At 43.6% G+C, this 24,086-nt stretch overlaps 1 protein-coding gene across 2 annotated transcripts in view; it reads left to right on the top strand.

Moving 5' to 3' along the window:
• WDR11 (WD repeat domain 11) overlaps positions 1 to 24,086 on the top strand; it is a 646,314-nt gene that overhangs the window by 460,768 nt on the left and 161,460 nt on the right. For both annotated transcript variants that reach the window (XM_069239226.1, XM_069239227.1), the window contains exon 17: positions 21,855 to 21,961. In XM_069239226.1, the coding sequence (XP_069095327.1) occupies positions 21,855 to 21,961 (107 nt within the window). The remainder of the gene's footprint in view (positions 1 to 21,854; positions 21,962 to 24,086) is intronic.

Genomic DNA, 24,086 nt, shown 5'->3' with positions numbered 1-24,086 from the left:
ATTGACTTCTAGGGAGCTAGAGTCAATTCTTGATTCCAGTGACGTCTTAGTCTCCAGTATTATGTGAAGTGCGTTTAAAGAGTAGTTTCCAGTTTCTGCAGGGTCTCATATGTGCGCTCCCTGGAAGAAGGGGGGTGACAAAAAAGCAGTCATGTCTGATGCCGTCGCCCCTGTGGGTTTTGGGTTCATCAAGGCAACATATATTATCAGGAATCACTGGTGTGCCCAGGTGGCCGCCGGTGTTGTAAAGTTCGCAGAGGACAGTGGGGACGCTAGCAAGTTGCACTCTGCTAGCTTTCCTTTGGGAGAGCAGCATCTGAAGCTAGTGAGATCTGCTCTCTTCGCACTTTGCACTCACTCCCGTGACGGACCCTCAGGTTCCAGCTTGAGGCAACATTTGTCGAGATGTGAGTCGTCGTGGCGATGCGCCATGCAAGTGGTGAAGCGAGTGTCCAGGAGATGGTAATGAGCAGCACAGTGAGAGAGTCAGGAGGGGCAGCCCCTCAAAGTCCCAACTCTAATGATCGGGATGGCACAAAGTTGCGGTGGTCGGCGGGAACTGAAAGGCAGTATTCTGTCAATGTGAATACATAGCTCAATTTCAAAGCCTTGTTTTTTTATCCACCGTGCAGCCTTAGTGAGTCTGTAGATTTATGATATCTTGAGCCAGGGGCTGGGGGGGGTCCAATAGCGCATAGGCCACGCCTGAAGGTGGTATGAAGCAGTAAATGCTATCTTTATTTCTCGTTGGTCGGCAGGACAAGTTCATTGGGGACAGCAATAGTGCGATCAAGGTCTTGTTTCCTGTACGGCACCCAGTGGGTACACAACCCTCAAATTGGAAATGTTTTGGATTATCGCGGACCATCCAGCCGCCAGCACTGTCATCAGGAGGAAGAAAATCTAGTGCAGATTTTATGGTAATTTGCGCTGACCAAGCACATGGTCAACGTGCCATATCAAGGAAGACCCCGTCCCCCTGCAGAAACCCATCACATCCACGGGAGGGCCCAAGAAACGAGAGAGCCAAGAGCCACTCAGTCGAGAGGCAGGCCACAGCGCTCTCACCAAATGAGCATCTGCAATCATAGGTGAAGCAAATAGGGTGATACGAGGGCTCAGGCAGTAAGCCGTGCAGGCCCCGACTCACCAGACTACAAGACGGACAGTGAGAGCTCGCAGCAGCTGGCCCAGAACAACCACGCAGTGCGATCACCGGTTCTGCCCAGAAGGTAAGGAAGAACCCCGCTGTAGATGCGGCGCGTGCCGCCGCAGACAGATAGCGGCATCGGGAGCCAGGTACCTTGTTGGTTCGCCGTCAATGTCAGATTTTCTGCATTCTAAGAGCCCGGTGTGAGCCTCCACACCCCAGCGCTCCCGCCAGGCTTGGCACCACCCAGCTGTCTGCCAGCAAATCGTCCAATGTGGGTGGGCTCAGGGGCGTAGGAGACAATAATTTTCTGGGGGGGACAGGGACAGCCTTGGGGACTTTCAATCAACCCTATACAAATCGCTCGTTGTTTACGAACTGCAGGCTCCGATAAATATACACAATCATATATATTGGAAGTGAAAAAGGGAGAAAGGAAGGCATGTTTTCACAGTCTGAAAGTATCTTTAATTGTTATTTACATTCACAAAGTAATTAGCTCAAATGTGAAAATAACATGTTGATTAACCTTGCATCTTCATGCACCAAGCAAATAAAGGTAGGAGGGTAAACAGGAAGAACATACCCTTTGCGCCCCACACCCACCATGCCCTTTGCCTCATGCCAATTGGAACCGCACTGGAGATATCAAAAGCGATTAGGTACAAGAGTTGTAAACTGTGCTCGGAAACCATAATTCTAATAACACTTCTACTCCTGTGTGTGATCTTGGGCAGCTCAGCTCCACATCAGTCATAATTAGAATCATTTCAACTGAAGAAGCTCTTGCAGTTACAGGCTATATAAACATGGATTCTCTAATCTCTGTATAAAGTGCAGTCACGCATTTCTTTAGAAACGCTGTTTGTGATGCACCAAGTCACTGCGTATAAAAAAAAGACATTCACTGATTATAAAGAAAAGACATCGGAAAATGACTATGATAGGGTTATTACAGTTGAGTTCTGACATTACAGTGCCTTCTGCCAGAGCTAGCAGTCAAGGGAAAAGGCAGATCAGGTCACAGAGCATAATTAATGCAGCTGTTTAAAGCAAAAAAATTGAATGTTGCTTTTCTTTCTTCTGCTCTACTTTAATAGCTTAGAATGACAGAAGCTATGCACTAAGGTTTTAAGTGGTTTGTGGGAAAGTTGGTGGTGTGACCATGTATTATATGGGGTAAAATACCCCTGGCGTTCATAAGGATATTGCAAGTCACCTTGAAGTTCATACCTTATAAACAAGCATTGGCAAAGCCAATAGATCTCGCCTATGCAAGTTCTATTGCCTTTGCCAATGTGTTTTAGCCATGCTGTACACTAGTGAGACTACTATTCAGCATGGCTCAAAGTTAATGGCATAAAGGAGAATGATGTGTCATCGACTGGTGTGGCGTAGTGGCATGGAGTAAGTAGAGTGTCCTAAAATGGAGCAGTAAACTAACTTTAAAGGAACAGGGGTCCCTTGAATAAAATGCATCACCACTCCCATAAACAATGATATTAAAGTAGTATGCAAATGGAATGTTTCATACATTTATTCAATCAAAATATAAAAGATCAAATGTAGTGGGAAAACATCAACAGGGGAAATCGAGAAAGGCTGGTATTCAGGCATTACACAAGTTATCTGGATGACCCAATGTCACCAATTACAAGAAAAATGTAAAAAGTAACCTATATAGTACAGTGGTTTAGAGGAGGCTGGCCTGGTTTGCATTGGGTACCTATGGTACTTACACCTTATACCAGGTCCAGTTATCCCTTATTAGTGAAATGTAGGCAGTGTCTAGAAGCCAGGCTCTCTAGGGGTAGCTGTAGTCAAGGCTTTTCTAGGAGACATGCAAAGCTCATGCAATACCACTGTAGTCACACAGCACTCACAAACATGAAAGAAAATACTCAGTGTTACAAAAATAAAGGTACTTTATTTTAGTGACACAAATGCCAAAAATACCATAGAGACTATACTCCCTTAGGAGGTAAGTAATACACCAATTATATACACTAGTATGCAGCAATAGCAATAAAAACAGTTAGAAAAGTGCAATTAGTGAAAATCACAATGGTTAGAAATGGGCCTAGGGGAAACACAAACCATATACTAAGACAGTAGAATGTGAATGTCGGTTTCCCACCTATGCAAGTGTGGTGTGTAGAGGGGTGCTGGGAGTATTAGAAAACACCAAAGGTAAGTAATAGAACCCACCTTAGAGCCCTGGAAAGCAGGAGTAAATCACAGTAACTTTCCTAGAACACACAAGAACGCGAGAAAGAAGATAATGCAAGAACCAGAAGATACTTCAAGACACAAAGGGTGGATTCCTGGACCTAAAGACCTGTGGAAGAATGGGACTAGGTCCAAGAAGCACAGAAGAGTCCAGGGAGGACAGGAGCCCCTGCTAACCTGAATCAAGGTGCAAAAGAAGAACCACTGGTGAAGAACAACAGTCAGTACTGCACCCAAGAAGATGGATGCGGGTTCCTGGTTGGTGCAGATGATATCCCACACCGGATGGATGAAGGCAGTCTGGTTTGCGTTGCTGGATTCCGCCAACAAACCTTGGCACACGCAAAGCTCACGGTTAGCGGAAAATGGCACTGCCTGGGACCAGGAGGGACCTGGTGGACTCTACCCAGGAGGAGGAGTCAGAGGGGGCTCTCAGCAACTCAGAGAGCCCACAGAAGACCAGCCAGTGCACACAGGAGTCCTTCAGCAGGGGGACAAAGGAGTTGCAAAAGGAGGCCCACGCAGCACAAAAACAAAGGATCCCACACCGCCAGAGAACCACTCAGGAAGCTGTGCATTGCAGGAAGGAGTGCTGGGGGCCAGAGTTACATTGTGCACAAAGAATTTCATAGAAGAATGCCAACAAGCCTTGGCAACTGAAAATCATGTGGTGAACAGGGTTACTGTCTTGCGTGGGAAGGCAAGCTCTTACCTCCAACAATGTTGGACAGTAGGACGTCAGGACCATCGGGACCACTTTAGTCCACCACCTGTGATGTAGGATCCATGCAACTCAACAGGAGAGGGAACCCAAGCAGATGGTCGTTGTTGCAGAGAGGTGCCTGCTGAAGCAGGGGAATGACTCCTTCATCCCAAGGGAGATTCGTTCATTCTTCTGGTGCAGGCTGAAGACATGGCGCCCTCTGAGGATGCATGACCGGGAAACAGTTGCATTTGCTGGCAAGAGCTGAAGATACAATGTTGCAGAAGTTGTCTTTGCTTCGTTGTTGCAGTTTGTGGAGTTCCTGGAGGGTCCAGATGCAGTTTCTTCAGTGAGAAGGTGAAGTAAAGGATGCAGAGGATTCCTGCTGGAGTCTTGCAATCCGAATCTGAAGAACCTCCTAAAGGAGAGACCCTAAATAGCCATGAAAGGGGGATTGGTCAGCTAAACAGGTAAGCACCTATCAGGGGGCGGCTCTGACACCACCTGCTGGCACTGGCCACTCAGATGCTCCCAGAGTTCGCTGCCAACTTGGAATCCACGATGGCAAAACACAGGGACCCTCTGGAGGAGCTCTGAGCACCACACCTAGGGTGGTGATGGACAGGGGAGTGGTCAATCCCCTTTCCTTTGTCCAGTTTCGTGCCAGAGCAGGGACTGGGGGTAGCTGAACCGGTGTAGACTGGATTATAGAAGGAGGGCACCAAATGTGCCCTTCAAAGCATTTCCAGTGGCCTGGGGAAGGAAGCTACCCCTCCCAAGCCTGTAACTCCTATTTCCAAAGGGAGAGGGTGTAACACCCCTCTCCCAAAGGAAATCCTTTGTTCTGCCTTCATGGGCTTGAGCGTCTCAAGCAACAGGAGGACGGAAACCTGTCTGAGAGGTGGCAGCAGCTGGGCCTGCCTGGAAAACCTCAGAAGGCTGGAATGGCAATACTGGGGGTCCTCTAAGGAGCCCCCAGAGTGCATGAAATCATACAACCAATGCTTACAAAAGCCTTGGGTTATGATTCCAACATGTTTGATACTAAACATACCTATTTTCGGAGTTGCCATTATGTAGCTGGGACTAGGTAGTAACCTATTTCAAGTACACATGTAAAATGGCATCCCCGCATTCAGGAAGTCTGGGAAAATGGTCCTGGAGGTCGTGGGTCACCTCTGCTAGTGCAGGGTGCCCTCACACACAGTTACTCTGCACCCTGCCCTCAGGGCTGGAGGGCCTGCTATAGGGGTGACTTACAAGTGACCTGGTGCAGTGTAACTGGCAGTGAAAGGGTGCATGCACCTTTTCACGAAGGCTGCAATGGAAGAGAAGCCTTTGCATGGGCTCCCTATGGGTGGCAAAAGAAATGCTGCAGCCCATAGGGATCTCCTGGAACCCCAATGCCCTGGGTACCTAAGTACCATATACTAGGGACTTATAAGGGGGCACCAGTATGCCAATTTTGGGTGAAATACTGGGTTACCAGTATGCAACAACCATAATTTAAGGGAGAGAGCATAACTACTGGGGTCCTGATTAGCAGGATCCCAGTAGACACACTTAAACACACTGGCAAACAGGCCAAATGTGGGGGTAACCAAGCTAGAACGAGGATACTTTCCTACAAGGTTAGCATCCACAATAATGATTTACAAGCTTTTACACACCGACTTTTACATGAATGACTCAAATAGTGAATCAAGAAGTCATTAGCTCATAGTACCTATGCTTATGCCAACTTATGTACGATATCACAAATTCAAGTCAAGGTACTTTGGCCGACGATATTTCAATACCCTAGACAAGTATCAGGATCACCCTAAGCCTTCGTTAAGCTTGAGTTAAAAGGGTTACAGAGTGCTTGTAACCAAAACAGCGAAGATAAATCGGACTCACGTCTCATATGAGTGAGAAGGTGATCTGAATTTCTAATCAAGCACCAGTGCCATAAAGTAGTAGTAGTGGAGTGGAGTAGTGTCACAGTGTAATAGAGTTTCATAGAGTGGAGTTGCAGAGTGTCGTAGAGTGGAAAGGCATAAAGAAGAGTGAACTGGAGTAGAGTGAAGGTAAGTAATGTGAAGTGGCATAGAGAAAGTTGGGTAGAGTGTTACAGTGAACATAGTATATTGTTGTATAGTGGAGTGGCATAGAGGGTTGTGCAGTGGCATTGAGTAGATTATCGTAGATTGAAGTGGCACAGAGTGGTGTGGAGTGGCATACAGTGGAGTAAAGTGGAATGGAGTGGCGTATAGAGAGTTGTGTAGAGAGTTAGAGTGGAGAAAGTGTTGGAATAGAGTGTCAGAGTCTAGTATCATGGAGTGTAATGTCAGAGTGAAGTGTCATAGAGTGGAGTTGGGTGGTCTAGAGTGAAGTGGCATAGAGTACAGTGGTGCAAAGTAGATTGGTGTAGAGTGTAGTGATATAGAGTGCATTGGTTTTGAGTAAAGTGGTGTAGAGTGCATTGGTGAATACTGCACTGGTTTAGCGTACAGTGCAGTAGCGTAGAGTGGTGAAGAGTAGAGGGGAGCAGAGTGGAGTGGCACAGCATAGATTGCAGTGGTTCAGAGTGCTGTGTCAGAGTGATGCGTTGCATGGTGGAGTGGTGCAAGGTAGAGTAGACTGGTGTAGAGTGCGGTGGTGGAGTGCAGTGATGCAGAGTAGAGTGTCATAAAGGGCAGTGCTGTTGAGTAGAATGGCATAGAATGCATTGGTTTAGAGTGCAGTGATGTAGAGTGATGTAGAGAAGAGTGGCGTAGAGTACAGTGGTGAGAGTAGAATAGAGTGGCATCGAGTGCAGTGGCATGGAGTAGATTGCTGCAGAGTACAGTATAGTGGTGAAGGGTAGATTGTTGCAGAGTGGAGCGTAATGATGTAGAGTGCAGTAGCATAGAGTGGTGCAGATTGGAGTGGTGCAGGGTACATTGGCGTGGTGCAGGATAGATTAGACTGGCATAGCATAGAGTAGAGTTGCGTAGATTTCAGTGGCATAGAGGAGATGATTTCAAAGTAGAGTGAAGTGCCCTACAGTGGAGTGGTGTAGAGTAGATTAGAGTGCAGTGGTGCAGAAAAGAGTGCAGTGGGACGGAGTACAGTGGCATTGAGTGCAGTGGTGCAGAGTAGAATGGCGTGGAGTTCAGTGGCAGAAAGTGCAATGTTGCAGATTAGAGGGTCGCAGAGTACAGTGGTGTATTGTAGAGTGACAGAGTGCAGTGGCATGGAGTGCTGTGGCGCAGAGTACAGTGGCATTGAAAGCAGTAGAATAGAGTGCTGTGGTGCAGAGTAGATGGGCATAGAGTGCAGTGGGATAGAGTGCATTGGTTTTGAGTAAAGTGGTAAACAGTGCACTGGCAGAGTGTAGGGGTGTAGTGTACAATGGTTAGAGTAGAATAGTATAGATTGCAGTGGTGTGGTGTAGAGTGGAGTGGTACAGCATAGATTGCAGTGGCGTGGAGTAGCACAGAGTGGAGAAAAGTGGTGTAGGGTGCAGTGGCATAGGGTAGATTGTTTCAGAGTAGAGTGAAGAAAAGATAGAGAAAAGATAATATACTTCAATATGCTGAAGTATGTAACAATAACAACAACATAAATAATAACGCTAGGCATAACGGCCCAAAATGAAATATGGCTTCTCCCTGTTAGCCACACTGTAATCAATTGCTTCATTACCCTGAAAACAAAACATTAAACATAAATGTTAGAAAAATATACCCTTCTAATAGCTAAATTGTTGTGTGAAAAGGTAAAATCTGGGCTCAATCTCGACTTCACTGTTTCACCAACTGGTGTGATCTTAGGCAAATACAAATATTGTGTTTCACAGTCTCCTTTCCAGCCTGCAGGTGTCAAGCTGAGTGCAACTCTGTTCTCTCTTTAGATCTTCCTCATGGTCTTGCAGCTCCTCTTGAAGGCATCCTGCAGTGCCCCTCTTCAAGGCGGCAGGTGATGCAGACAGTAATCATCCAAAACTCTTTTCTCCTCCTCGTGCCCTTTGTTCTTATGATCACCCTTAATTCCCACAGCTGTGAACAGGACAAACAAAAGGGCAGAGGGCGCAGGGGGCCTCCGGACTCACCTTCATTCTGTTACCATCAGATTGGAGGATGGTCGGTACAGGGCTATCATAAGTAGCGCTTTTGTGCGCTAATGGCCCTCTGAATAATAGATGTGAGGGGGGAAATTATTGTGTCCCCTTGTCCCCCCCCACCTTCGTCCCCCGTGTCCCCCACCCTCCAAAATCTGGGGGGGGATACATCCCCCGCATCCCCCACACTTCCTACGCCCATGGGTGGGCTGCCTTTCAATAATTGGATCGGACGGCAGCCAGGCACAACGCTGTAACCATCTGCATCCTTCCAATAGTTAGAATTGCTGGATGGGCAGGATATTAAAGGTGTTATAGCCAGACCAGAAACAGAGGTCGTTACATTGTGTCCGATACAGCTGCCATCCTTTCCACGACCCCACAAATAACTACGGATTTACCGCAGTTTATTTCATGCTGATTGCACTACCTATGTGTGCCCTTGTATTTTGATTTGTCACACAGGACTAGACCCAACTGTAGGCTGGTTTGATTCACCCTAGGTGTCGGTGTCTTACCGAGATAGAACCACCCTTACGTGGGACTGAATCTTCTGTTACAGTTGCCTCAATATTGGTAACGCTGTGAATGCTTATACGCTGTGGCACAGGTGCCTTTATTTCTGTTGTCGTTTACAGTATACAAATGCTGGTCACATAACATAAATCTGAATACGAAAAGAGATACCCACCAAGATACACATCTGCACTTCACAATGCAGGGTACACTGATAAATCATTTATCTGCTTTTGAGATGAGTGTGTAACATGCAGTTCACAGGTTTGAATTCTAGTGGGGTCCATTCAGCCATTCATCATTTCATGGTAGTCGATGAGAACAGGTGGATAAACTATATTGTTAAGTGCCAAGAGATAATTCTGTTTAGGGACTGTGTTGCACAACTGGCCAATATAATATAAGTAATGTCCCAACCATTTCCTTGAGGATACTAGAAAATGTACATGTGATGTCCACCGAAAGAATAAACTAAGCAGTCACCCTTTGAACATGTAATAGCCAAATAAGAGTGTTTACCTTGAAAGCAAACTAAAGTCTGAAGCACCAAAAAGATCAAGGAGGGGGGTAGCTTTAGAGGGTTGCCACGGGATGGCTAGGAACGTCATGTCTCTTGAGCAAGTTGAACGCCTAGTGCCCATTCCGATTTTCTAGGCCCTCATTCCCTGCCACATAATGAGCTACAGGAGTTTACTTAAACCCGATCCCATGGCTGTCTAACCCTGGTAAGTCATGACAGTCTGCTTTCGTCTTGGATTAAAAAAAGCCCCTGACGCCCCCTCCTTTGAAGAAACTTGCAGCCTACTGTAAGTTTCAACAGATGCCAGTGGGACGCCTCTTTCTTCATATTGATCTGTTCATCGTGATGTGTTATAAATGCCACCTCTTCCTCTATGTATTGACTATAACCTGGAAAAAGCAGTACTATTTTTCCATCAGTAGTTACCCTTCGATGATAATTAGCTGTGTGAAGGCCCATTAGACTTTGAGTGGTGACTGTTCTCCTTCCGTCCTCGCCCCACCTTGCAGCCTAACTTGAGTATGTATACCTTGTGCACCACAGCTCAGGAAAGAGTCAGTAGCATGAATCTTCCCCTTCAGCAGCCTCTAAACTGTAACAAAGTGGGACTCGCTCAGTCATAGGCAGCTTTGGAAACCCCAATAAACGAAAAAAATTCAGTGCACAAACTGTATTGCACATGTTCAACTTGAGATTCCATGGACAGCACTGATAAGGCTGCAGTGTTTTGAAAATTGGGCTGTATTTTCCGACCACTTCCCAATATACCACTGAAGAATCCAGCCCGGAGACATTGTCCCTCACTCTTTCCAACCCCTGCTCTGTTTTGTGTATTTGGTGGTCCATTGACACTAAAGGCTGATCTATCTTTCATTTTGGTGGTGTGCTGTAAATTGCACAAGGCTACCAAGATCAATGATACACTTTGAGACAGGTTATTTTGTGCACTTCCAGTGAGCCTTCTCAAGCCATCACATTCTCCTCCACCTGCGGAGGGAGCCTGGGATTAAAAAATGTCCCTTTTCCTTCTTATTTTTCCTTTTATGTTTTCATCTGGCATCATGATCGGACACATACTGTTTTTCCACTGGATTGAATGCCAATTGTGAGCAGACATGGATGTAATAAAATCATTAGTTGCAAACTCAGGGTGGGAAAGACCATACGTTTTTGTGTCTCTGGGTGCCCCACACACAATCATGTTGGTTTGGGGCATCTTGTTCTTCTTTTGGCCTTCACCTACCCAGTCGTCCTGCAAAGTATTAAAGAAGATTACTAAAAAAATCCATTCTCTTTTGAATTACAGTTTCTTGTGCACTCATATTGTTAAATATCAGTGCTTGGTTCACATCTGACGCTAATCTGCGGTTACCTAAAACAACCCTTAAACATAACTCTTAAAAGAATACTTAACTGTAACTCTGTTACTGTTCATTTTTGCAAAATATGACTTGCCTCCGTAGTTTCCACAGAAATGATAAGCTGCTATCTCTTTACTTGTTCCCTGAGAATAGCTCTTGAACCCTTGTGTGATGTCTGTCTGATTCTCATACTAAGGGCAATTAAAACATGGGCAGGGATTCTGTTTCACCTTTCATTCTATCCATCTAATACAGATTTCACTCTAACACGTCTTCTCTCTTACACATGCCTCTTCCAATCATACTCCATCCATCCCCTTTCCACCTCTTTCACTTCATGCACACATCATCACTACTTATTTTCCTTCCTCTGCACACCTGGTTTAGCATCCATGTGTCTGTTACCTATCACACTTCCACTGCTGCCTTATATCACAGTTTTTCACATTTACCCTTACTCTTTTTGGTATGACCCCAAACACCCACACTCTTCTTTGTAGATTGGGTTTCACTTCTCGTGTTCTCATTTTGAGTTTCTTAAGTGCTAGGTCCTGTTCTTTATCTCACTACAGTTTGTCCCTTTCATCACCATCCCCACCTCACCTACCTTCACTAATGCCGTCCCCCAAAAAGCACAGTTACTATCCCACTTGTGTCTCGCCCACAAGAAAAACATCACCACTTGTAAAAAACATAGCAAGGTTAAAGAGATTGTAACCAAGGGCCAGATGTAGCAAAACTTGGTTTTGCGACTCGGAAATTGCAACTCCGAGCGACTCGCAAGTTCCGAGTCGCAAAACCATATGCAGAACGGTGTCTCAGACACCGTCTGCGAGTCGCTATGGGGTCGCAAAGACCCACCTCATTAATATTAATGAGGTGGGTCGCAAATTGCGGCCCCATAGCGACTATGGGCACTCAATAACATGGAGGCCTGCTGTAGTCAGCAGACCTCCATTTCCGTGACTGCTTGTCAATAAAGCAGTTTTTTTTTTTTTTTTAAGTGTAGCCCGTTTTCCTTAAAGGAAAACGAGCTGCACTTAAAAAAAAATCCGAAACCTTTTGTTTCGGAATTTTTTCAGGGCAGGTAGTGGTCCCTTGGACCACTACCTGCCCTGAAAAAATATTTTGGGGTCCATTCACAAAGGGGAAGGGGTCCCATGGGGACCCCTTCCAATTTGCAAGTGGGTTACCATCCACTTCAAGTGGATGGTAACTGCGACTCCAACACCCCTTCCTATTTGCGAGTCGGAAATGCATTTTGCGAGTCGGTTCCGACTCGCAAAATGCATTTCTGCATAGGAAACTCCGGTCTGCGACTCGCAAACGGCAATGTTTGCCGTTTGCGAGTCGCAAACTGTTTCCTACATCTGGCCCCAAGTCCGATTTCTTCTCCACTTTCCAGTCTGGATTTTGCCAGTGATGTATTTGGAAGACTGACCACCGTAGTGGTTGTTAATGCCCTTAAAGCAATGGGTCTGATGGTTGCATCGTGCTACCCTTATATCTCCCTGTCACTTTAGATACGGGACACCCCTTCCCATAAAATACTGCCTGGGTTGTGATAGGATGGTTAATGAATGATTTCAACGTATTCATCGTCCATCATCACTCCACATGCCTAGTTCCATTGTGTTAATCTCGGTGCACATCTCTCCCTCAGCAAACACATCCTCAGCATCACCCACACCTTCTTAACAATTTCACCTCCTTAGGATAGCCAAACCTATTGTTAAAGAAAATCTCCGCACACAGCAATTCGAAAGCTAAAAATGTTTACTAACAAAAAAAAGTATATCTGAACAGCAGAAATCAGAACCGGGGTGGGGGGGGGGTGTTAGTGAGGGGTATGGGGGTAACACTCCAAATGAGCATACAAGGCTGAGACAAAAGAGTTGGACTGTGCCTCTATCATAGTCATAGAAAGTGTGCCAACGACCTTTGAGTGGATACATATATGTAAACTCTTGCCACTGCTGTAGCTAATCAGATATTTCTGGCGTCAAGAGCTAAGCATGGAAAGAGGATTTACAAGACCTAGAAAGGCAAACTTGAAAGTATGGCTATTATGAGGAAAAAGATGACCGCAGTAGTTACCATTAAACTAGAGCAAACATGTAAACATCTCTGACGTTGATCCCCCACCTTGCGTTCAGCTCCAATGTGCAAGTTTTTGCATTTCTCTTATAAATAGTAAAAACACAGCCTTTCGGCTGTAAGTCCTTTCTTGCAATCCTTCCAGTGGCAATACATATTCCCTTTGTTCCCGTGGCCCACGATTAGTATCATCTGACTTTCTCTTGCTTAAAAGGTTCTTTTTACATTTCTTTTGTTTTGCTGTAAAATGTTTCATTGTCCTTGATTTTTTGTTTGCACTGTATAAATAGCAAAAAACATAACAACACAAACCAGGATGGAGTTGAGTTTCTTTTGGTGTGCATGATGGACGGAGTTAGTCTGATAGCGAAGCACTAAGAAGTGGATGATTGGTATTGCAAGCTTTTAGACTAGGAATACAATTTGATGTCTTTTGTATGGCATTTCTCAGAATTGGTGACCCTTCTAATAAAGTGAGGAATGCGAAGCATGATAATTGTTTGTGTGTTTCTCTGATCATTACCAGACTTTCCAACCAAACTGTATATATTTATCAAGGATATTTTCAGTAAGAGTATTTAAATTGACAGCTGTTGTATCGCTTTTTTTCTGTGTAGGTCATCATTCAAGATAGAGAGCATAAGCCTCTGCCAGGTCGCATATTTTCCCATCTAAAAGCAGCTTTGTCAAACAGCGACCAGCTCTTTCGGATCCGGCCACAGATTGCTTTAGTAAATATCGTAGTGAGGCTGTGTGAGAGTGAGAGCAGGGCAGTGGTAGCCGGCTGGAGTTACCACCAGCCAGGTTTCTTACGGACATGGTGTGGATGGCATGGAAACGTGCTTAAATAGTACTGTTATATTGTTAACAAAACAAATTCCATTTTACGATTATGGGAATGAGACGCAATACCTACATGATGCCTGCAACACCTGTGCAGTGTCAGAGAAATACGAATTCAGCCTCCTCTTTCAGCTGTCATTGAGCCTCCCTCCAGGGTCTAATGCTTTGGAAAATTGGGGTAGAAAAGTAAACCTTGCATCTGAACTGTCTCTTAGATAAATCAATGGGGTTTTGGTGATGATAGTTTCTAATTTGTAAATAGGCAAAATTAGGTGGTTCAGTGATTTGAGAAAAGAGATAACCTAGCCAGCACAAATTCCAGATTGTGAAACCCAAAAAAGCAAACATGTTGAACACCTATTTACACACATTTCTCAGGATAATGTCAAGGCTAATCCCTGATGGCAGAACTTTGCTTTATCTTTCCTCTGAATGAGCTGTCATACTGACTCCTGAAAAGCCGGGGGATTAATAACCTTAATGGTTTTATAAAGTCCTCACTCTAGATAGCAGTCCAAAACAGCTTATATCAAGTCAAAACTACAGAAGGGAGCTAAATCAAAACCAGACACTTCTTCACATGCCACCCACAAGGATTCCACAAAGAAGCCAGTTGTAGTTTCTCGTATGGCTGATGAGCTTCCTCTATTGATCTGACCTTACCTCACTATAGCAGGAAGCCTATTTTTCACATTCCGTAGATGCTCATTCCTGAAAAAAATCGGTTCTCAACATGTTCAGGGAGTTTTATGTGTTGACACTTCTCTCATTCCCTTTCTCATGACCTCCAAGATTTCAGAAGGTAGCGCCAGAGCTTCTGGAGCACAGGCTGAACAGCTTCTGGGAGCAATCAACCTGGAGCCAGAATTGCATTGGGGTTTTATTTAAGTCACTTTCTTATATTTAGGAGATCAAGAGCATCAGGCGGATTTCAGAACTCAAAAACCTGAACTAGCTTCGGCTCGAAAAATCACTCCACGTTGTAGTTCTAACTCCAATTGCAGAGACGATGAGCACGGAAGAATGGATGGAATGTGTAGATCTTCAAGATGCTTACTTTCCTGTATCAACCAAGGTACACCATTGTCTCCGTACCTAAATTTGTCATCAGATGGTGCTACTACCAAAACAGATGCCGGCAGTGCCTGCGCATTTTCACTTTCACCAAATATTTGTCTTCCCCCCACTTAGATTAGCTAGTTGTAGCTCAATCTCCATTGTCGTTGAGTGAGCTTTCATTTAGTTTGCAACAATGTACAATCTGGCATTTTCTGTGTACCCAATGAAGGCTCATATTGTCTAGTGGCAGAGGCTTCAGTCTATAGAAGCAGAGCTAGACTGATTGTTGGGTTTCTCATTCTACTGAAAGAGAAAATTCTTTCCTAACTTGAGCAATCATCTTACCAATCATCCACCAATCTAGTGGTTCTGGAGACCTAAAGGTCTCAAGCAACCCATATGCTAGTCATCCCCTTGGCACAAGTACAGCTGACAGGTATAACTAAACTAAGATAAGTCCCTGGAACCTCATTCAAAGTGTCTTGTCTTCGGTCGTTTCCTTTTATGACCCCGGACACAAGCATTTTAAAGGGGTCTTCATACTCTTCAGATTATGGGACCACTGGTTCATTAGAATGCAACTGTGGAACACATTGCCAAAGTCACCATAATCATGTTCTCTGGGCACTCAAGGACAGATACTTTTCTTACCATTCTTGTGGAGCTCGAAGGTATATTTCTGGCACTTAGATCCACCCTTCCTATTTTCTAGGAGAAGAATGTTTACTTTCTTAATGGCAGTAGTACTGCTCTGTTTTATTTAACCAAGCTTTGTGAAGCAGGGTTTCTGCCTCTGTTGGCTGATATCTCTGATTAGGGATTTGTTGTTCTTATCCATAGGCAAGGCCAAAAGACAGCCACACTACTGCAACAATCAGTGGGGCTTCCCTTAAATCTACAGTACGCGTTCTCTACTTTCCAACATCCAGTCTGCCACAAGTTAGGGCATATACCATACCAGTAGATTGCATGTTGGATAAAACATGTAGTAACTGGATGTGGACAGTTGATGAGGCATGTGGGAGCATTGCATGGTCATATAGAGTGCACTTAACTCATGGGGGTTCCGAAACTATAGACTGAGTTCTTTTAGGATTCTGTGTTTGCAGGTAGTTGTCAGAGGTTGAATTAATTAATCTAACCTGTGGAGTGCATTTTGCACATGAATGTGCATGACCTTTCCACTTTTGATCTAACCCTCTCTCAGCCTCAATTTCTTGACATGCTGTATTTTCCTTCCTTGCCTTAGGTGGTGGGTAAATGGAAACTTTGCAAACAGTCAATTTGAAACGCTCTTCAGGGACATCCATAAAGTGAGAATGCATGCAAGTCAGAGACTGACTAACCATTGTTCTGATGTGGCCCTGAGTTGCTTGGTTGTTGTAGTCCTGAGGATCTGGTACTTGTCTCACACTATGGGGCTGATCACAAGTAGCACAGCAACTGTTTGGTGGTAAATTCACAACTGAAAATGTTTGCCTCCAGTGTCCTCCACTGTTACCGTGTAATAATGAGATTTTGGTGTGGAATGGGAAATAAGATGTGGGCTCTGGAAATTTTGCACATAATTCCACATGTTTATCCCCATTCGTTACCAGGCACATATTCAACTGGCTTTTAACAGGTTGCACTGTATCTGAGTTTTGGTACACTTGGAAATTTTGGGTGCAGTAAATCCTACCAACTTATAATTGTATTACGGCTGAAAACAGCAAATATGGCTGTACTGGAATCACTTTCCAACTTTGAAGGAGCCATAAGTGTCCACGTGGATTCCGATTCTGAGACTGTATTGTTGGAACACCAAATGTGATGTTATTGAAGAAGCCAACCAACAACTCGAAAACCAATAAGTAAGATGATCAAAATGAACACGAGCAAGAGGCATATGAACCCAAAATTTTCAATCAGGATTTGAAATCACAATTTGACTTCCTGACACATGAGACTTGTTAAAGTAGTTAGGTGTGGTGGAGCCTCATTTGGCTTCATGAAATCTGATTTGCCTTTGTGAAGTTTTTGGCTTGGTTAAGCTTGTTGGGCTCACTTCTTACATTTTATATAGTCTTGATGCATGTTTTGAAGAGACGACTGAAATCGGATTATTGATTGAGTGGGAAGGAAGTCCCACTCAGGCAACAACCACAATCCTTGTCAGGGTGAACTACAAAAGTCACTAAATTAACCTGTCCTTAACCCTCCGGTAGATTGGAACAAAAGCAGTCACACTTAACTTTGAGGCAATGTGTAGAGCATTTATGCGGCACACAAACAGTAATAAAGTGTAAACACAACATGTTAAAAAAAACATATAAATTTAGAAACATAAAATACATTTTAATTTCTTAAATGATACCAAAACTTCAAATATCCAATCAGTATAACCGCAGATATACAATTGTTAAGTTTTAGGTAGGTATTGCACCTAAAAGAAAACAGCGCCACTCACGGTCATCTGGTCATGCTAGACCAGGGAAAGTCACAAGTTCAGGCTAATCACGATGGAGCACGGGCTGGATGCAGGGACCAGGTTAGTCCCTCAAATAAAGTTACCTTCTCAAAGTGTGGTGCGAAGAGTCCAGAACTTTAGAATTTCTCCTTTCCTTGTCGAGGAGTGCACTCTGATGCCAGCCAAGAGTCCAGGACCCGGGAAGCACCTCTTGGGGATCAAGGACTCACTGTAGCAGCAGTCAGGCAGGCCCAGTTGCAGCAGGTCAGCTGGGCATTTGCAGGAAGACTTCTGGAGCATGTTGTGTCTCTGTAGGTCAGAGCATGAGGTCAGCCAATTGACCCTTGGAGCCACTCTGGTAGCCTGGGATGAAGGAAGCAGGTCTAGTCTTCCTTCACAGAGAGCAGGGCACTCCTCCGGGGAGCAAGCCAAGCATTAATCAGCAGGGCAGTTCTCTAAAAAACAAGACAGGGCTCAAACAGCAGGACAGTAATCTGAAAAACATGGCAAGCTGAAAGCAGCAGGGCAGTCTTCTGGGGAACAAGTCCGTCCTTCCTCTGTAATGTCTTCAAGTTCAGAAGTCTACTGAATAGTGGCTCAGGATGTCCAATATGTATACCCAATGCCATCCTTTGAAGTGGGGGAATTTTTTAGGCTACCCCTCATCTGGGTCTGGAAGAGTATACTCATCCCCTGCCAGGGCTCAAAGATGTTTACAGTCACAAAAGACTAGTGTTAGATTTCTTTGTGTGTGCTGGAGGCAAGCCCTTTGAAATGTAAGTGGTGGCAGGGAACACCTCAGCCCTCAACTGTCCTGACAAAATAGCCCATCCTGCCCCCAACTAGTCCCCTGTTGCTCACCATTTGTGCCCAATATGCATTCTTAATGGTGGGGCATTAACCAGCCCAGGCAGCTGGAAACTCCTGGAAGGCCTTAGCAGATTTTGGGCAGGAAAATACCAACTTTCTAAAAGTTACATTGTCAAAATTGTTATGTAAAATCTGACTTTACCATCAAAGAGGGTTATGAATTAAATTTCATTTGAGTCCAAACATGATATTCCCACTTGCTCCCAATCAACAGTTAGCTCTTATTATTTGACATAAGGTATCCTATATTATCCAATAGGAGTGATAGGCCTTACAGTTGTGAAAAATGAATCAGAGTTTTTCACTACCAGGGCATGTAATACTTAACATACACATGTCCTACTTTTTAAATACAATCCACCCGACCCCATAGGCTGTATTGGACCTATCTTTGGGGTGACAAACATGTATTAAAAAGGAATGTTTAGACCTGCCAAAAGGATTATTTTGCTGTGTCGAAGTGGCAGTTTTAACATGCACTACAAGCTGCTGTAGCAAGAGCCTGATGCATGTTTTATTGTGCTACTTTAGTAAGTGGCACAATACGTGCTGTAGGTCCACTAGTAGAATTTAAGTTACACGCCCTGCATAAATGTTGTGCCACTTTACTAGGGACTTATAAGTAAATTAAATGTGCCAATACGGTGTAGCCCAATTTTACCATGTTTTATGGAGAGAGCACACACACTTTAGCACTGATTATCAGCGGTAAAGTCCACAGAGTCCTAATACCAGTAAAAACAAATTTCAGAAAACAAGAGAGGTGAAAGCAAAAGGTTTGGGGCAACCTTGCAGAGAGGGCCAAGTTCAACAGTATGATAGGTCACATGATGTTCCGCAAAAATCCAGAGTCTCATTGGCACTGTCACTAGTTTGTGCTGTTGGAAGTCAGGCTTGGGCTTTTATATTCTTATTTAGCTTTGTGAAATCCCATTAGGATTTGATGCCTTATTGAGATTTTTAATGTGATTGATGTTTTGAAATCTCTTTGAACTTTGTGAAATCACTTTGTGAGCTGTGACATCTTAGTGGGCGTTGTAAAGTCACATTTATGCAGACTTGGTAGGTTTTGTGACATTTAAGTGGGTTCTGAGATAATTTATAAACTATCAAATTGAAGTCATTTCAACACAATCTGTCAGTGCTCCTAGGGCAAATGTAAATACTGGCATTGGGAAAGATGAAAACCAGACTTTTTCTTTCAGCCATTTTCCTCACTGCCCACCTATGTTCCTAAGTGATATAGTTAGTTGTTTTAGTGCTTCATAGAATGAAAGTTATGTTTTTGGCCATGTTTTGTTCTCAAAACCACTTTCTGTTACTGTTATAGAGCTCTGTTCTCTTTTGAACGTGCTTTTATTCTATTATACTGTATTGATAAACTAGATATAGCCTTATGAACTGTGTACATATCTTGTACACATGCACTGATATTGTTCCAGCTTACCAGTGTGCTAGGTAACATATTCAATCTACATGTCTCTTATAATTGAGCTCCTTCCATCTGTGAGTTTACTTTTTAGGTTTGTTGCTCACTATAAGAAAATGCCTCTGTTTTTTTTACAGTCACCTCCATTTTCGTTAACTGATCCTGATATTTTATTTTTGATACTGCACACAGGAGCACTACTCACCAGGTCCCAGTACATGTGTTTTGACCCCTCAAAAATGTCAAAATTAGCTGTGCTCCAGATTGGCTTACTCAACTCACCTATAAGTCCCTTGTATAGCTTGTAAACGATAGGAAGGTGTAACCAGGGCCTACAGGTTTGGCTGCAGCCCACATTGTGCCACCACTAGAGTGGCAATGCAAGGAATGTCTCCAGACCTGCAGTGTGGGTGTGCATTGTAAAACTTGCCAATTCGACCTGGCAAAGTAAACCTTTTGCCAGGCCTAAATCTTCCTTTTTTAATGCTTATATGTCTCACCTAAGGTTGTCCCTAAATGCCAACAGGGTAGTGTCCATATTATTTCAAAAGAAGGACATGTATATTTTATGTTCTACATGTCCTGGCAGTGAAAAACCTCCAATGTAATTTTTCACTGTGGCAAGGTTAGCTCTCTATAGGAATGTATTGGATTACATTTTAACACTGTATACTGCCTAGGTTCAGTTTGGGAGTAGTTTGAAAAATGATTCAGCAACTCGTTTTAATAAAAAAAGTAATTTAAAATTCAACGTCATTGTCAAATTTCATATTACCCTTTTGAAAAGTTATAATTTTCCTGCTGGAGCCAAATGTGTCTTTTTGTCCGTGAACACTGTCTACCGGGAGCTGAATGACTCCTTGGTTAGGTGTGAAGTGGGTTCCACAACTGAGACAAAGAGAGAGGGGCTGACCTTCCTGGGACAGGAAGGTAATCTGGGCTGTACCTACGAATGTAATTAACTTCATAGGATGCCTCCCCTGTCATTGGCAGATAAAGCTCACACCTGGGCCTGCCCCCTCTGTTGTCCTACTTGCCAGAAGGACACTACTCCCAGTGGGAGAGGTGCTGCACCTAGAACCAGTTTTGAGGGACCCCAGGGGAAGGTTTGCCCATTTCTCTGGCCACACCTCTGTAGTTGGCACTGGAGCTCTGTACAACAAAAGGAATATTATGGTTTCAGGTAGACTGGGGCACCATGGTTTAGCTTTCAGTAAAATACACAAATTGTGCTTAGCAAATGGATAAGGTCAACCCTGAGAACGGTCACCCCACTGGTTAGGAGTTGTTAAGAGTATCCCCCACCCTCAGGCTGGCACATGGGTATAAAATGTAGGACCGCAACCAAGAAGTGGACTCCATGGGTCAGTTAGCTGAGCTTCTGTTAAGCTGCAGGGGCATAAAAGCTGCAAGAACCCCACTTAACTGATGCAAGTTAACCAGTTTCAATGGGACTTGCTCAGAACCCTGCTGTTGCGTACTGTTGGAATAAGTCCTGACCCCCAAGTGATGTTCCTGAGGTCTTGGAACTGTTGGCTGATGTTAGAGTTTACTCCTCGTGGGACTAAAAAGCTTTGACTTGGAAAGTTTTTGCCAACTTTTCCACTAAAGAACTGGAGGAAGACTGGGACCACCATTGAGCCAATGCTGTTGACGTTGGATCTCCGGTCAGATCGACAGGTGGATCAAACTGGCAGGTTTGTCCTGCTGAAGGAGATCTGACTTCCAGAAAAGTTTCCAAGTCCAAACATAGCTAGCTGCAACAAGCGTGACAACGAGCCGAAACCAACTGACTTGGAGACCCTCCTGGGAACAGACGCCTGTGTTTGCCTGCTCTGAGCTTTTCCCCCTTTATCTATGACTGCACCAGGACACTGCTGTTCAGCAACTTGCGGTCCTCAAACCTCGGCTTGGATCCAGCTTACAGCTTGCCCTGCTGATGACTCATCGACAACTACCTTGCCTCCAGAAAAACTTCTAAGTCCTAAAGTAATACTTTGAACTGGACCAACATGATCCTTGTATCTGCCCAGCACTCCATCGCAGTTGGCCTCAAAGCTTACCTTTGTCCAGATGTAGCACAGCTATTTTCCTCTAGTTGGCGCTTTGCGCTTTTTGCTGCTAGCTTTATTTAAAAATTTAAAAAATCATATCTCTGATTCCCCTTTTTGGAGTTTTCTCATTTTGGTGTCATTTCATTCATTAAAATATTTTCTGTTTTTATCAATCAAATTGGGGTTTTTATTGTCTTGTGTTTTTGACTTTTTAACTCTTTTGGTACTTCTAAATGCTTTATTAATTTTCTTAAGTTAAGAATTTTTGCTCTGTGGCGTGGCTACCCGCGGTTGAACTCAGGTTTAAATTACTGAAATGTTTACTAGACCTGTCAGCCCAAAGATTGATGGCATCATGCTATTTTTAGTGTTAATGAAAATGGTAGTTTAAAGCACCTCCTAGCATTAAGATAATCTGTCCATTTGTGTGGCATTAAAATGTAAGCAAAATACCCACTCATTTGTGTTTGCCTTTGTTTATTTTCCATAGGGTAGCATGGGCAGCATTACTTGCATTGCTTGGAAGGGAGATACCTTGGTGCTGGGAGATGTTGACGGGAATCTGAACTTCTGGGATTTGAAAGCCAGAGTGTCCAGGTACGGTTTGCTTGCACAGAAGGGCTTCAGATCTCTTAGGCTCAAAGGAAACAGGCGGAAATTTCTAGGCCTGCATTTGCATTTTGGTTGCATGATGTCGGCAACACTAAAATTGTTTGAGTGCAACAGTGTTGTAAAAGGGAGCACATTCTCATTTTTGAGCACCTTCTAACTCAAGCACCATGTACAAGTATTTGGAAATAAGGCACAAATGGTGGATGAGCTGCAGAAAACACTCCATGTTCCTTAATACTCACTTCTGCTGCTCAGGCCTCTTCCAGACCGACATGGACACATTGGATTGGTTCTTTAGTAATGGTATAGACTATAGAAGTGAATGAGCTATTTTTGCTTTCATCACATACAAATGTGAATTTGCCAAATAGAAAAGAGCATCAGGGTTGCTTGGCATGTAAAAAACAAACAAACAAAAGGAAGCTAAACAATATGAAAAAAATACCTGTAACACCAGTTCTTTATCAAGGGTATTAAATAAGTTCATTAACAGTGAATAACCCCATCCACATTCAGGATCCTGGAACACATTTATAAGAAGAGGAAAACAGCTCTCCAGTGAAACCAAAAATCAAATGCCTGTTAAAATGATATTTGCTTCACGTTTTCTCTCTTAAAATTAAAGATATATACAAAGACAAATCATAACATAAACAAAATGTCACAATGTAAAGCAATTGTTGTATTTTACAAATGCATTTTGTGTTTTAATTGGATAATTTTTTGTGTCTCATCTTCTTCGTTCATCTCAATTCTGTTCCGGGTTTCAGTGTTCAGGTGGGTCTATGGATTGTTATGAAGATGCATGAAATTTCCTTGTTAGAGAAATACTTTTCTAATGCATAAAAAGACACTGAGAATAGTATATCTCACTCAGATTGGTTTTGCATTTAATGTAGCTCATGAATATATAGGGAAGACAAAGCCTCGAAAGGGAAGACAAGGAGCTTACTTCTTTTCTCAGACTGGTGAGGACGTGTGTGATTTGAACATGCCTCAATTCAGTTCAGAAGGAAATCACAGTGAACATACAGTCTTGGGAAAAATACAATTCTCCTTTGACATTAAGGGAAAGAGAGGAAATGGCTCACTGGCTCCACAATGGGAGGCTCTTGCTCAATAAAGTGTAATTCACAAAGCGAGAAACTCAAAAACATGTATAAATGTGATTGGAGAGGGTAGAGTGGTCAGGGCTTTTCAGGTCAGGAATGAGTAGCTTACTAGCTCAGAGATGGACCTTTAAATGGCCCAGTAATGATTCATTCATTGAACTGAATAGAATGCAATTACAGAGGAAGAACTTAAACTGTCAGTAAAGCATTGTGTAGGCAAGACTATGTGATCAAAGTGAACAATAAACAGAGTGGACCTGGGCATGGGAATTGTAGAAACGTTGCTGATAGATGGCTCTGAATTACAGATATTCTCATTCCATTGCACATGTCTTTTTCAGTCTTGTGCAGTTAGATGTGTGTCATACATGTGGGTGAATAGGAAAGAAACTTGTAAGGACACATGGAGCAGCTCACAGCCTGAGAAAAACAGGTAATGAGCTGTTGGTTTAGTCAAATTACTCATGGATGTGGAACTGCAGATAGCTACCAAAATCAGTGGAGAGGGCGGATGATTGGTAAACACATTCTTAGTAACAGCTGTCATTTTAATAAGGGTGGATGAAGTCAATAGAATTTAAAACACAGTTCACATTGAAGTTTCTCCTGTGAGCTGAGAGTATGGTGAGGGATAGACTGGAGACTGCAGGCAACATTCCAGACTCAAAGCCTTTTGGGGACTTTAAGGATGTACCACTCTACACTTGTGATAATAAGACCAAAGAGAATTAGCAGTACTAAAACATAAGTATCTGAAAAGATGAATATCCACAAAAAAATAGAAAGACCAGCATTCAGCCTATGACAGGAAAGCTGGATCACTACAGGGATCAAATGTTGGCTTACTGGGTGAATAAGGGACCAGCAAGCCATTTATGTTCAGGTGTGTGGAAACATAACTTCAGTTAGGTCTCTCAACAACACCCCCAAACCAACTCTAAAGGCATCATTCCAAGTGACCCTGTTATTTCCCTACCTTGGAATTTCTGTTACCGGGT

The sequence above is a fragment of the Pleurodeles waltl genome, chromosome 6, assembly GCF_031143425.1.
Source record: "Pleurodeles waltl isolate 20211129_DDA chromosome 6, aPleWal1.hap1.20221129, whole genome shotgun sequence".
NCBI classification, from domain to species: domain Eukaryota; kingdom Metazoa; phylum Chordata; class Amphibia; order Caudata; family Salamandridae; genus Pleurodeles; species Pleurodeles waltl.
The sequence above is the reverse complement of the archived record's forward strand: the minus strand, read 5'-3'. Positions and strand labels throughout refer to the sequence as shown.